Source organism: Pseudophryne corroboree, chromosome 10, assembly GCF_028390025.1.
Source record: "Pseudophryne corroboree isolate aPseCor3 chromosome 10, aPseCor3.hap2, whole genome shotgun sequence".
Taxonomy (NCBI): domain Eukaryota; kingdom Metazoa; phylum Chordata; class Amphibia; order Anura; family Myobatrachidae; genus Pseudophryne; species Pseudophryne corroboree.
Genome location: NC_086453.1, coordinates 296,081,759 through 296,097,862, shown reverse-complemented (window position 1 = coordinate 296,097,862; position 16,104 = coordinate 296,081,759). Strand labels below are relative to the sequence as shown.

Sequence of the window (16,104 nt, the reverse complement as noted above, 5' to 3'; positions counted from 1 at the left end):
TACAACAACTAACTGATGAAGAAATAGCCCATTGTTACATACAGTATACTGACATGGAGAGACTTCTTTTTACCTATGTACCAGACGACAGAAAGAATGTAAGCTGAACCAGTTTGGAAAACAGAACCTGTACCTAAAACTGTGTCTGTGCATCATAAACAAACAAAAATAAATAAATAACGTGACATGGCCCTTGTGGTGCCCACACACGGTGCGATTCTCACATGCTATTGGACCTTTAGTTCAAATAGCATTGCGTCTAGTTTAAATAGCACTGTGTGTATTGTCCCTTGCGATGCGCGCTCCCGTCTAGTCCATATCTTAAGGCAAAATAGTATGTGCAGGCATGTAGTTTTGTACTACATCGCATATAGGGCCTAATTCTGAGTTGATCGCAGCAGCAAATTTGTTAGAAGTTGGGCAAAACCTTGTGCACTGCAGGGGGGGCAGATATAACATGTGCAGAGAGTTAGATTTGGGTGGGGTGTGTTCAAACTGAAATCTAAATTGCAGTGTAAAAATAAAGCAGCCAGTATTTACCCTGCACAGAAACAAAATAACCCACCCAAATCTAACTCTCTCTGCAAATGTTATATCTGCCCCACCTGCAGTGCACATGGTTTTGCCCATTAGCTAACAAACTTGCTCCTGCGATCAGATCTGAATTACCCCCGTAGTTCAAATAGCATACCCCACTTAGTCCAAATCGCATAGCACACATTGTATAGGCTCAAATCACACCTAGCACCGTGTGCGGGCACCATTAGCTAATGAATTATCTCAATCCACCTCCTTTTGGGGGAATGACAAATACAGATATAGGGTTAATGAATCCTAATTTGCTTGAATAATTGCCTGGCCAAGGCTTGGATTTCCAATTCTGCGACCCGAACATTAGTGACCTGTCACCATTTAAAAATAATCATTTCAATAATTAGGCAGATTTCTAATTTCCAGAAGCAGATATTGATCCGAGAGACCTAGGTAAGACAAAAGGTGCAAAACTAGCCGTCATCTAGAAAAACCTCAAAGGAACATCTCTCCTGCCAGACACACAATTCAAGGGCTGCAAGAAAATTCAATATCTGCCACCTAGGCAGTTTTAGCAAATCTTAAATATCCACTGACCTTCATAGGCCTGGTGGACAAGGTTAAACAGCTGCTCAGCTTGCTTTTTCAGTTCAGGGTCCCTGTGCTTGTCAGGGTGGTATAGCATGCACAGCCTGCGGTACGATGCCTTCAACTCCTCCTGGGTCGCCTAAAAAACAAAAGCCATGTCCTTAAAGGGTCAGTAAGTCTTACAGAGACACAATAGCTTGTATTAATTAGCTTTCAGTACAGGTTAGTGTCATTTAGCTCAATAATGAAAATCCAAGGATTGAAAATACATTTTGTGTAGTGTACCAAGAAGGAAATCCCTATCCTGAACTAATGAGCTCACAAGAGAGTGAAACAGTATGTCTGTACATGAGATGAGTTGGGGCTGGGAGACCTGCGGTCCGGATCCCAGGGGTCAGCATCCTGACACCGGGATCCCGACTGCGAGAATGCTGGCGGGGGGGCGGGCGCAACGAAGCCCCTTGCGGGATTGCCTGTGTCGACAGTGTTAGGTGTCGGGATTCCGGTGTCAGCAACCTAACCGCTGGGATCCCGACAGCTGGCAATGTAACCACATCCCCATGAGATGCTGTCTCAGCGCTGCCACTGCAAATATTCAGTAGTGGTTTGGCCCATTTTCCTCTGAAACCTGATCATATTCTTAATACCAGAGATTATAATTTGCCAATGAGGTTACAATAATAAGAATTTACTCACCGGTAATTCTATTTCTCGTAGTCCGTAGTGGATGCTGGGACTCCGTAAGGACCATGGGGAATAGCGGCTCCGCAGGAGACTGGGCACAACTAAAAGAAAGCTTTAGACTACTGGTGTGCACTGGCTCCTCCCACTATGACCCTCCTCCAGACCTCAGTTAGGATACTGTGCCCGGAAGAGCTGACACAATAAGGAAGGATTTTGAATCCCGGGTAAGACTTATACCAGCCACACCAATCACACCGTATAACTCGTGATACTATACCTAGTTAACAGTATGATAACAACTGAGCCTCTCAACAGATGGCTCAACAATAACCCTTTAGTTAAACAATAACTATATACAAGTATTGCAGACAATCCGCACTTGGGATGGGCGCCCAGCATCCACTACGGACTACGAGAAATAGAATTACCGGTGAGTAAAATCTTATTTTCTCTGACGTCCTAAGTGGATGCTGGGACTCCGTAAGGACCATGGGGATTATACCAAAGCTCCCAAACGGGCGGGAGAGTGCGGATGACTCTGCAGCACCGAATGGGCAAACTCTAGGTCCTCCTCAGCCAGGGTGTCAAACTTGTAGAATTTAGCAAATGTGTTTGACCCCGACCAAGTAGCTGCTCGGCAAAGTTGTAGAGCCGAGACCCCTCGGGCAGCCGCCCAAGAAGAGCCCACCTTCCTCGTGGAATGGGCTTTTACTGATTTAGGATGCGGCAGTCCAGCCGCAGAATGTGCAAGCTGAATCGTACTACAGATCCAGCGAGCAATAGTCTGCTTTGAAGCAGGTGCACCCAACTTGTTGGGCGCATACAGGATAAATAGCGAGTCAGTCTTTCTGACTCCAGCTGTCCTGGAAACATAAATTTTCAGGGCCCTGACTACGTCCAACAACTTGGAAGCCTCCAAGTCCTTAGTAGCCGCAGGCACCACGATAGGTTGGTTCAGATGAAAGGCTGATACCACCTTAGGGAGAAATTGGGGACGAGTCCTCAATTCTGCCCTATCCATATGGAAAATCAGATAAGGGCTTTTACATGACAAAGCCGCCAATTCTGATACACGCCTGGCCGAAGCCAACAACATGACCACTTTCCACGTGAGATATTTCAATTCCACGGTCTTAAGTGGCTCAAACCAATGTGACTTTAGGAAATCCAACACCACGTTGAGATCCCAAGGTGCCACTGGAGGCACAAAAGGGGGCTGAATATGCAGCACTCCCTTAACAAAAGTTTGAACTTCAGGTAGTGAAGCCAGTTCTCTCTGGAAGAAAATCGATAGAGCCGAAATCTGGACCTTAATGGAACCCAATTTTAGGCCCATAGTCACCCCTGACTGTAGAAAGTGCAGGAAACGGCACAGCTGAAATTCTTCCGTTGGGGCCTTCCTGGCCTCACACCACGCAACATATTTACGCCATATGCGGTGATAATGGTTTGCCGTTACTTCTTTCCTAGCTTTAATCAGCGTAGGAATGACTTCCTCCGGAATGCCCTTTTCCTTCAGGATCCGGTGTTCAACCGCCATGTCGTCAAACGCAGCCGCGGTAAGTCTTGGAACAGACAGGGCCCCTGCTGCAGCAGGTCCTGTCTGAGCAGCAGAGGCCATGGGTCCTCTGAGATCATTTCTTGAAGTTCCGGGTACCAAGCTCTTCTTGGCCAATCCGGAACAATGAGTATAGTTCTTACTCCTCTTCTCCTTATTATCCTCAGTACCTTTGGTATGAGAGGAAGAGGAGGGAACACATAAACCGACCGGTACACCCACGGTGTCACTAGAGCGTCCACAGCTATCGCCTGCGGGTCTCTTGACCTGGCGCAATACTTTTCTAGCTGTTTGTTGAGGCGGGACGCCATCATGTCCACCTGTGGCCTTTCCCAACGGTTTACAATCATTTGGAAGACTTCTGGATGAAGTCCCCACTCTTCCGGGTGGAGGTCGTGCCTGCTGAGGAAGTCTGTTTCCCAGTTGTCCACTCCCGTAATGAACACTGCTGACAGTGCTAACACGTGATTTTCCGCCCATCGGAGAATCCTTGTGGCTTCTGCCATTGCCGTCCTGCTTCTCGTGCCGCCCTGTCGGTTTACATGGGCGACCGCCGTGATGTTGTCTGACTGGATCAGTACCGGCTGGTTTTGAAGCAGGGGTTTTGCCTGACTTAGGGCATTGTAAATGGCCCTTAGTTCCAGAATATTTATGTGCAGGGAAGTCTCCTGACTTGACCATAGTCCTTGGAAGTTTCTTCCCTGTGTGACTGCCCCCCAGCCTCGAAGGCTGGCATCCGTGGTCACCAGGACCCAGTCCTGTATGCCGAATCTGCGGCCCTCTTGAAGATGAGCACTCTGCAGCCACCACAGCAGAGACACCCTTGTCCTTGGAGACAGGGTTATCAGCTGATGCATCTGAAGATGCGATCCGGACCACTTGTCCAACAGGTCCCACTGAAAGGTTCTTGCATGGAACCTGCCGAATGGAATTGCTTCGTAGGAAGCTACCATCTTTCCCAGGATCCGCGTGCACTGTTTTGGTTTTAGGAGGCCTCTGACTAGAGATAACAGCTCCTTGGCCTTCTCCTCCGGGAGAAACACTTTTTTCTGTTCTGTGTCCAGAACCATTCCCAGGAACAGTAGACGTGTCGTAGGGACCAGCTGTGACTTTGGAATATTTAGAATCCAGCCGTGCTGTTGTAGCACCTCCCGAGATAGTGCTACCCCGACCAACAACTGCTCCCTGGACCTCGCCTTTATCAGGAGATCGTCCAAGTACTGGATAATTAAAACTCCCTTCTTTCGAAGGAGTATCCTCATTTCGGCCATTACCTTGGTAAAGACCCTCGGAGCCGTGGATAGACCGAACGGCAACGTCTGGAATTGGTAATGACAATCCTGTACCACAAATCTGAGGTACTCCTGGTGAGGATGGTAAATGGGGACATGCAGGTAAGTGATACCATGTAATCCCCCTCGTCCAGGCTTGCAATAACCGCCCTGAGCGATTCCATCTTGAACTTGAATTTTTTTATATATGTGTTCAAGGATTTCAAATTTAAAATGGGTCTCACCGAACCGTCCGGTTTCGGTACCACAAACATTGTGGAATAGTAACCCCGTCCTTGTTGAAGTAGGGGTACCTTTACTATCACCTGTTGTGAATACAGCTTGTGAATTGCCTGTAACACTGCCTACCTGCCTGAGGGAGTGGTTGGTAAGGCAGATTTGAGGAAACGGCGGGGGGGAGACGTCTCGAATTCCAGCTTGTACCCCTGAGATACTACTTGAAAGATCCAGGGATCCACCCGTGAGCGAGCCCACTGATTGCTGAAATATTTGAGACGGGCCCCCACCGTACCTGGCTCCGCCTGTGGAGCCCCAGCGTCATGCTGTGGACTTAGAGGAAGCGGGGGGAGGACTTTTGCTCCTGGGAACTGGCTGTATGCTGCAGCTTTTTCCCTCTACCTCTGCCTCTGGGCAGAAATGACGCGCCCTTAACCCGCTTGCCCCTATTGTGCCGAAAGAACTGTACCTGATAATGCGGTGCTTTCTTTGGCTGTGAGGGACATGGGGTAAAAATGTAGACTTCCCAGCTGTTGCTGTGGAAACGAGGTCCGAGAGACCATCCCCGAACAACTTCCTGGCAGAAATGGACATTGCACTAATTTTAGATGCCAGCCGGCAAATATCCCTCTGTGCATCCCTCATGTATAAAAGTGCGTCTTTAATATGCTCTACGGTTAGCAATATAGTGTCCCTGTCTAGGGTATCAATATTTTCCGACAGGGAATCTGACCACGCAGCTGCAGCACTGCACATCCATGCTGAAGCAATAGCTGGTCTCAGTATAACACCTGTGTGTGTATATATATATATATATATAGACTTCAGGATAGCCTCCTGCTTTCTATCAGCAGATTCCTTCAGGGCGGCCGTATCCGGAGACGGTAGTGCCACCTTCTTTGACAAGCGTGTGAGCGCTTTATCCACCCTAGGGGATGTTTCCCAACGTGCCCTATCCTCTGGCGGGAAAGGGTAAGCCATTAGTAACCTCTTAGAAATTGCCAGTTTCTTATCAGGGGAAGCCCACACTTCTTCACACACTTCATTTAACTCCTCAGATGGAGGAAAAGCTACTGGTAGTTTTTTCTCTCCAAACATAATACCCTTTTTTGTGGTACCGGGGGTAACATCAGAAATGTGCAACACATTTTTCATTGCCTCAATCATGTAACGTGTGGCCCTACTGGAAGTTACATTAGTCTCATCGTCGTCGACACTGGAGTCAGTATCCGTGTCGACATCTGTGTCTGCCATCTGAGGTAGCGGGCGTTTTAGAGCCCCTGATGGCTTTTGAGACGCCTGGGCAGGCACAGGCTGAGAAGCCGGCTGTCCCACATTTGGTATGTCGTCAAACCTTTTATGCAAGGAGTCGACACTGTCGCGTAATTCCTTCCACAGCACCATCCACTCAGGTGTCGACCCCGCAGGGGGTGACATCACATTTATCGGCATCTGCTCCGCCTCCACATAAGCCTCCTCATCAAACATGTCGACACAGCCGTACCGACACACCGCATACACACAGGGAATGCTCTGACAGAGGACAGGACCCCACAAAGCCCTTTGGGGAGACAGAGAGAGAGTATGCCAGCACACACCAGAGCGCTATATAACACAGGGATCCCACTATAAATGAGTGTTTTCCCTTATAGCTGCTTATTTTATATATACTGCGCCTAAATTTAGCGCCCCCCCTCTCTTTTTTACCCTTATGTAGCTTGACAACTGCAGGGGAGAGCCAGGGAGCGTCCTTCCAGCGGAGCTGTGAGGGAAAAATGGCGCCAGTGTGCTGAGGGAGATGGCCCCGCCCCTTTTCCGGCGGACTTCTCCCGCTTTTTCTGGAATTCTGGCAGGGGTATTTTTAACACCTATATAGCCTTCCTGACTATATATGGTGTAGATTTGCCAGCCAAGGTGTCTTATATTGCAGCTCAGCCGGGCACAAGATTCTAACTGAAGTCTGGAGGAGGGTCATAGTGGGAGGAGCCAGTGCACACCAGCAGTCTAAAGCTTTCTTTTAGTTGTGCCCAGTCTCCTGCGGAGCCGCTATTCCCCATGGTCCTTACGGAGTCCCAGCATCCACTTAGGACGTCAGAGAAAATATATACAAGGGCTACCCTCTGCTACAGATGCATCCTCATACATCTAGCCTCAATATGCCACGCAGCGCAGGATGCCTGGTGGGAGTGAGCCTCCGGATCCAGTGTTCTGATACATCTAGTCTCAATACGCCACGCAGCACAGGATGCCTGGTGGGAGTGAGCCTCCGGATCCAGTGTTCTGATACATCTAGTCTCAATACGCCACGCAGCACAGGATGCCTGGTGGGAGTGAGCCACCGGGTCCCATGTCCTGATACATCTAGTCTCAATATGCCACGCAGCGCAGGATGCCTGGTGGGAGTGAGCCACCGGGTCCCGTGTCCTGATACATCTAGTCTCAATATGCCACGCAGCGCAGGATGCCTGGTGGGAGTGAGCCTCCGGATCCAGTGTTCTGATACATCTAGTCTCAATACGCCACGCAGCGCAGGATGCCTGGTGGGAGTGAGCCTCCGGGTCCCGTGTTCTGATACATCTAGTCTCAATACACCACGCAGCGCAGGATGCCTGGTGGAAGTGAGCCTCCGGGTCCCGTGTTCTGATACATCTAGTCTCAATACGCCACGCAGCACAGGATGCCTGGTGGGAGTGAGCCACCGGGTCCCGTGTCCTGATACATCTAGTCTCAATACGCCACGCAGCACAGGATGCCTGGTGGGAGTGAGCCACCGGGTCCCGTGTCCTGATACATCTAGTCTCAATACGCCACGCAGCACAGGATGCCTGACACCAAGTCTCTTGCAACTCTGCTATTGGCGGGTGACATATTAATTTTTTTAATTAGTCTAAGTCGAGAAACATGATGCGACTAATGGCGTGTACACACGGTGAGATATTTTCTTACGATTTTGACTATATAGTCAAAATCGTAAGAAAAGTTAGTGCAGATCGCAAGGTGAAAGTCACCTTGCGATGTCGATGCATTGTCCCGCGCGGTCGGCATCGCAAGCATAGTCAAAATTGACACTTAGCCAAAATCGCACATAGTCAGTATCGCAAGCAGAGTCATTATGTGCTTGCGATACTGACTTAGTCCCTGTCGCATAGTGAGAATTGGGGTTAGCCTGAATCTCACCATGTGTACACACCTTAGGACGCATCAGGAGGCTCTGCTAATCAATTTGATAAAGGACACTAGTATATCTGTGTGTGTCCGAGTCTGTAATCGTAGCACAATGGAACTTGGCATGGAAAAAGGCTGCAGCATCATAGCACATACTATGCAGATTCAGAGAGTCAGTCGCACACAGATATACAAGTGTTGCATATCAAATTATTCTGCACAGTCTCTTGGTGCATCACTTGCATTGCAACCAAGACACATTTGTGGATAGAAGATGCGAAAAAAGATGTAGAGTCTCACAGGACTCTGGTGTGCCGAGAAGGGCTGTATGACGCAACTTCAACAGCAATGTTTGAGGACACACCTGTATATAACATTACCCCTGATTCCAATACAGCACATGTCGCATTTCGGGGGCACCGTGGTGGCACAGTGCTGAAGGCAACCAAAATCTAATCTGCAAGGGATCTGAATGTTCTCCTTAATTCTGGGCAGGTTTTTGGCAAGTGTTTTCGGCTTTCTCCATATGTTCTAAAACTTAATGATAGGTTAACTTGTCTCTGTCTACTACTCTGTGCAAGATTGTTCTAATGAAGTTAGACTGCAAGCTCCCCTGGTTCAAGGAATGAAAGAACTGATGTAGCAACATATAATGCTTAATTCTAAACTAGCAAAACAATGGGGATTCTGTTCATCAACCCCTCCTTCAGGGTTCAATAAAGCCCAGGAGCAGGGGTCTGCAATCAGCTGCTCTCTACTGGATGGGTGAGCACCTACGAAGGACAGCTGTTTGGGCTTGCTGCTAGAAAAAGTCGATTTGCAGGTTCTGTACTCAGTAAAGCATGGGTTCATAAGCATCTGGAGCTACAACATTGTTTTATTAATGTATCCCCCCCCCCCCCCCCCCTTCATGATGAGTAGCTGGGGATACCCTAAACACAAGTTCTCAAACTCGGTCCTCAGGACCCCACAGAGTACATGTTTTCCAGGTCACCTGCGGATTTAAAAAATGTGACAGTTGGTGATACACAGTGCACCTGTCGGGTGATCTGGAAATCTGATCTGTGTGGGGTCCTGAGGACTGAGTCTGAGAACCACTGCAACTACCATATTCAGTCAAGGACACCCTGTCACTTCAGCCATGGACACATCAGTTGGGGAAACCCCTCCATTCAGCTGGGGACACACCCACTTCCCCATTTACCCAGGAACACTCCCACTCAACAGGGACACACTCTTGATGTGGTAGATCACGACAGGATTATAGGGAACTATCTACATAATACTTGTAGAAGGCCTGACCCTGTTCCTCAATGCGCGATGTCCAATGGCTCCCACTAAGTGGGAGACAGGACAGCCTTCAGAGAGGAGGACAAGCTACTGAGGTAAGTATGGGACGAAGCGACATGGTGGGGGGGCAAAGACTAAGGTGACTCAACATATGCTGGATCTGTTCTACTAGTAAGCTATATAATGGTGAAAGGGTTTACATGATGTTTTCACCCAGGATGTAGGCCGTGCCATTTAAGGACATAAGGAATGATACATGAAGTGAATACTTACTAATTAATATTTAATGTAGCAATTCAGCAATGCCATGCAGAGAACACAATGGAGTATATGTGGACTGCAGAGCTACAGTACGCGCACAATGTCACTGGGGAACGATGTGGCTGACTTCACAGTCCAGTGCTTCACCAAGTAGGTCACTACATCAATGTCTACAGAGATAGCACACAACATGGAAGCGCTCAGGAGCCAACCTCCGATGCCAGTCACTTCTAACATGCAATTCGCTGCAAAACCTGCTACAACATGCTGCATACAGTAATAGTCATCATAATAAAATGGAAATCTAGTGTAAAAAAAAAAAAAATTAACAGCCAGTTGTAAAGATTTTACATTCCAGTAAACACGGAAGCAGAGATTCACTGGTCATAAACCAACAGCTGTCAGATCTCTCACTGCCAGTTGCAGTCACTAAATAATCGCCCGTGGCAGGTTTTTGTTACCCCTATTTGTAGTCCCTGTTTTCAGATACAGGAAAAAAACATGTGAATAAACATATGAATGAGACTACATACTCCGCATCATAATGCTATGATACAACGCAATGGGAAAGTCCAGATCTATTTATAACATACGTATTTACTAATAAACACGCCGGCTGATTTTCAACAGTTAAATTGGGTCTCTGGCGATGCAATTTTTAAAAAATGCAGAGAAGGAATGAATAGGATAAGACTACAGCACAGGAACAATTCAAAGTTTGAGATATGGGTAGCACAATATGTGTAGTGGTTAGCATTACATACAGTCTTGGGGTCACAAGTTCAATTCCAGACCAAGACACATAAAAGGTTGACACTTTTTTTATTTTTTATTTTTTTAACCCTAATCCTAACCCTCCCCCCTGATGCCTAACCCTACTTTCCTCTAGTGCATAACCCCAGTAGTATTTACCACAAGGCAACCCTGTTGGTCCCAGGGAGCCTGCCGACATGGCTGTATGAAGGGCATTTCCGGCAAACCGCAAGCTCCGGCAAAACTGTCCGAGAGCTGGTCTGGCTGAATACTCCCGGTAGGCTGTCAGTAATTAGACATCTGTTGGGTGCCGACACCAGCACACGCCTGCGTCTCCAGTTCTGCAGTACCGTGCGTGGGACCCGTCATGACACACGTGTATGACGTCAGACGCGCAGAGAGAGGAGCCGAGACGCACGCAGAGAAAAATATGAGGACTAACAGTTTACTGTATTACAGTATTTTTTTATTTTATTTTGTACAATATCCACTTACATTGTGGTTACAAAGCGGCCGCACGGGCACTACCAACGCACCTAGTTGCACCTGAGCCGGGCCGCGTCTTTTGCCGCTCAATACAATATTAATAGGTGTGGGGGGCCCACTATGAGCATGGCTACATCTGTACTTCAAATGCCAATCAGGCTGGGGTGGACAGTGTTATTTTAAGTAGTGTATAACATCCGCCTGCTACAATCATGGGAGGCACACACTGACTGGTGATATCAATATGCTATTATACTCTATTTTAAGTAGTACCGTGTATAAGAGATGCCTGTTACAGTCAGTGAAGCACTGACATGTCAATACAGGGGGGAGAGGCACTCATATATAATGCACTCAACACTAATGGCATCGGGTCTTATAATGAGTATTATAAGGTATGGGTGCCTGCATTATATATCATATTACATAATCAATACAGTCACTGACTGAGTGGTGTAATAATGGGTATGCTAAAATGCTGTTATAAAATGCGATCAGTGAGTGTGTGTGTGTGTGTGTGTGTGTGTGTGTGTGGGGGGGGTGACAGAGTATTTTAGGCGACAGGGGTTGCAGCAATCTGTAAGCCTGGGTCACAATACAGTCCGTGAGTGAGGTGTAATTATGGGGTATGGGACCCTGCTTCAGAAGAGAGAAACACTGATCTAAAATGCAGTTACTGAGTGATGTAATAATGGAGATTAGAGGAGGACAAGGTGCAATCAGTGTTGGGGGGTAGTAATAATAAAAAGTATTAAAAAAAAAAATTAAGAACCAGTAATGGTGTGGTCCCTATTTGGCCAACTCCATTTCCATAATGTCCCCCTAAATTAATTCTATAGTGGTTGTTAAGCCCACTTCCGCTACCTAATGTCACAGGAGGAGGAGAAGCAGTGACTGACCAACACCAAAGTACTGGGTCATAAATAACAGGAGTTGGTCAGGAAAGCATATGGAAAGGGAAGGGCTGGTCTAAAAATCAGACAACCCTTTTACGACTCATTAACACCCGTCCAATTTTTTGTTTTGTACTTTTAACTTGTTAAGCTGGGCATACACTATGCAATTATCCGACAGGTCATCCGACGTGTTGGGTATGAAATTCCGGCTGTCGAGGTGCCGGCAGTCAGGAGACTGACAGTGGCATCCCGACAGGGGCTGGTAAGTGCTCTAATCCGCCCCTACCCTATCCTAACCCTCTCTTTTAAGGTCCATACACACTGGGCGTCTTTCCCCGCTACCCAGCGATGTCAGCGGGGGTGAGCGGCTTTCCATAGCAAAACGCTATGGAAAGCCGCTCACCCCGCCGTTCATCTACTGGTAATACCGATAGATGAACGGCGGCTGCCAGCGATGAAGCGGGAGCGCTCACCGTTTGTGCATACACACTGGGCGGCTTTGAGCTGAAAGCAGCTCAACACACCAAAAGTAACCCTGCTTTCAGCCCAGTGTGTATGGGCCTTTAGATGCCTAACCCTAAGCAGTGGAAAAATGGCAAAACCTGTAGTTCAGACAAATTTGTTAAATCTGTGTTTTAACTACAAATGTGTACTTATACACTATTGCTGCAGTTGCGCCAAACATCCCTTTACGGTGCGCCAGGTCCCACGGGACTCCGCTTGCGCAGAGTGTTTTGCACGTCAATCTGCGATCACAATGAGATGCGACAAACCCGCTTCTTGGGACTGCACTGATTAATTTGATATGCGACACCTGTACATCTGTATACAAAGTGCTACGATGCACCAGCCACAGCTTTTTACACGCCAAGTTCCATTGTGCTCTGTATACAGATTCAGACTCGACTGTGCGCAGGTAAACAAGTGTTGCATGCTGTCATGAAGTGGTTTTATCGCATCACATTGTGCAAAAAAAGACTTTGTGCAGCTACAGTTGCAAGACAAAGTATGTGAAGTGAACCCTTTGGAATTTCCTGGATTTGTGCATAAATTGGTCATAAAATGTTTTCTGATCTTCATCTAAGTCACAACAATAGACACACACAGTCTGCTGAAACTAATACCATACAAACAATTATATGTTTTCATGTTTTTATTGAACACACCATGTAAACATTCACAGTGCAGGGTGGACAAAGCATGTGAACTCCTAAGCTAATGACTTCTCCAAGAGCTAATTTGAGTCAGGAGTCAGCCAACCTGGAGTCCAATCAATGAGACGAGATTGGAGTTTCCCTGCCCTATAAAAAACACACACCAGTTTTGGGTTTGCAATTCTCAAGAAGCATTACCTGATGTGAACCATGCCTCGCAGAAAAGAGCTCTCAGAAGACCTACGATTAAGAATTTTTGACTTGCATAAAGCTGGAAAGGGTTACAAAAGTATCTCTAAAAGCCTTGATGTTCATCAGTCCACGGTAAGAAAAACTGTCTATAGATCGAGAAAGTTCAGCACTGTTGCTACTCTCCCTAGGAGTGGGCATCCTGTAAAGATGACTGCAAGAGCACAGCGCAGAATGCTCAATGAGGTGAAAAAGAATCCTAGAGTGTCAGCTAAAGACTTACAGAAATCCCTGGGACATGATAACATCTCTGTTGACGAATCTACCATACGTAAAACACTGAACAAGAATGGAGTTCATGGGAGGATACCATGGAGGAAGCCACTGCTGTCCAAACTAAACATTGGTGCACGTTTTAAGTTTGCAAAAGAGCACCTGAATGTTCCACAGCACTAGTGGCAAAATATTCTGTGGACAGATGAAACCAAAGTTAAGTTGTTTGGAAGGAACATACAACACTATGTTTGGAGAAAAAAAGGCACAGCACACCAACATCAAAACCTCATTCCAACTGTGAAGTATGGTGAAGGGGGCATCATGGTTTGGTGCTGCTTTGCTGCCTCAGGGCCTGGACAGATTGCCATCATTGACGGAAAAATGAATTCCCAAGTTTATCAAGACATTTTGCAGGACAACTTAAGGCCATCTGTCCACCAATTGAAGCTCAACAGAAGATGGGTGATGCAACAGGACAACGCCCCAAAGCACTGAAGTAGATCAACAACAGAATGGCTTCAACAGAATAAAATACACCTTCTGGAGTGGCCCAGTCAGAGTCCTGACCTCAACCTGATTGAGATGCTGTGGCATGACCTCAAGAGAGCGATTCACACAAGACAACCCAAGAATATTGCTGAACTGAAACAGTTTCGGAAAGAGGAATGGTCCAACATTCCCCCTGACCGTTGTGCAGGTCTGATATGCAACTATAGGAAACGTTTGGTTGAGGTTATTGCTGCCAAAGGAGGGTCAACCAGTTATTAAATCTAAGGGTTCACATACTTTGTCCACCCTGCACTGTGAATGTTTACATGGTGTGTTCATTAAAAACATGAGAACATAGAATTGTTTGTATGGTATTAGTTTCAGTAGACTGTATTTGTCTATTGTTGTGACTTGGATGAAGATCAGAACACATTTTATGACCAATTTATGCACAAATCCAGGAAATTTCAAAGGGTACACATACTTTTTCTTGCAACTGTACCTTGCGCAAGGCGCTTCATACGGTGTATTGAGGCTTGATGTATGAGAACACATTCCCTCGCCCCCCCATCCCCCATGGTCACACCACCTGCTCTTGAAAATCATGGTGAACCACCATCCTGGCTCAGTGTCTAGCATCATGAATGACCGTAAAAACAAAACTCAGGTGCACAGCTTCTCCAAACTGGTGGATAAGTACAACAGTACAGGTGCAGCAGAAAAGACTCCTCTAGAATCAGCAGTGGGAGGAGGATCATAAATAGTGATAAATAACTGGTTCATGGTATCGCATCCAGTCATTCCAACAATGGTGCACCCCCGGTAACTGCACAGAAAGCCACTCAGCAGTGACTTCTGTATTATTAGCCACACAGTTTCCCCTTCGAGCAGTTACAATTGTTATTCATTACCCTACAAGGGCGTACCTACCATAGGTGCAAGGAGTGCAGCTGCTATGGGGCCCAGAGCGAAGAGGAGTCCTGTCAGAGTTCATGTGTTATATACATTTTTCAACCATGGGTTGTACATAGGGGCCCTTCCAAACTTTTGCCTTGTGGCTTACAATACTGTATGTCTAGTTACACTTATAGACCTGCTCATTGTACTATGGTCTAAAATGGACTGGTGAGCATTATAATGTATAATGTTATATACTATAATATGAACTGAGGCACTGTAATGTGGCACAGAATGAAGTGGTGGCACTATAGTGTGGCATAATATGAACTGGGGGCAATATAATGTGGCATAATATAAACTGGGGACACTGTCATAGTATGAACTGGGGACACTGTCATAATGTGTATTTGGGTTACTGTGTGGCATAAGGTTTACTGGCAGCCTACAATGTGACATCATGTGACTAGGGCACTATTACGGCTCAGAAAATGAACTGGGGTACTACTATGGGGCATAAACTTAATAACTTCTGTGGAAAGGTGTCTAGAAGCATTGAGACAGGGGCCCCTTCAAAATGTTGCTATGAGGCCCACAACCTTCTGACTACGCCCGTTACCCTATGTATAACGTGTTCCCCACGCCTTTTAGACTGTAAGCTCATATGGGCAACTTTACCTTCTGTTTCCGGTCTTTAAATGTAATTTGGTTTGTGTCATGACCACCTTGTTGTACAGCGCTGTGTAATATCTCCTCTTTTTAAAATACAAATAATCATAACAGTCTCATAAGGTCCAAAAAGCGGACATCTCCCTCAATTTCCCCATAAGTCTGTGCCGCTGTTGGCAACTATAGTACCTACCAATGAGTTCTTTTCATATCAACATGTACTACAAACAACTTGAAAGGCCAAAAATCTTCAAAAAGAATCCACAACAACAAACAAACAAACAAAAAACAAGCAACAAACACACGGGCACAATAAAAGAGCTTCTTTCCACACATCAGGATTTCATCAACAACCTTGGAAGGTCCCTAATAAAAACTTTATTTTATTCCGCTGCCTTACTTAATATCGGCACGGGATTACTGATACAGCCATGTTAATGAACTGTAACCCAAAGTTAGCAGCTTGTCCAGAGAAACTAAAGCAACTTTGATAGCCTCCGCTCGAGAGCGACTTTCTTTAATCAAATTAATTATAAATGGCTTAATGTGCTATTGATTAAGTGTTAGCCGTGAACCTTCATTTTTCACAAATATCATGCTCAATAAAATGTTATATAAGGTCTTTAACTTGTATGGCTAAGGTCACTGGCCCAATATTTTATACCTCATACCCTCTCTCTCCTAAGTGCAGACATTCTGACAAAAAGCCA

General features: G+C 46.4%; 1 protein-coding gene across 1 annotated transcript in view; it reads right to left on the bottom strand.

Annotated features, from left to right (window-relative positions):
- DNAJC11 (DnaJ heat shock protein family (Hsp40) member C11) overlaps nucleotides 1-16,104 on the bottom strand; it is a 298,464-nt gene that overhangs the window by 199,429 nt on the left and 82,931 nt on the right. Inside the window, exon 2 of the mRNA XM_063943394.1 lies at nucleotides 1,129-1,258. Within this exon, the coding sequence (XP_063799464.1) occupies nucleotides 1,129-1,258 (130 nt within the window). The remainder of the gene's footprint in view (nucleotides 1-1,128; nucleotides 1,259-16,104) is intronic.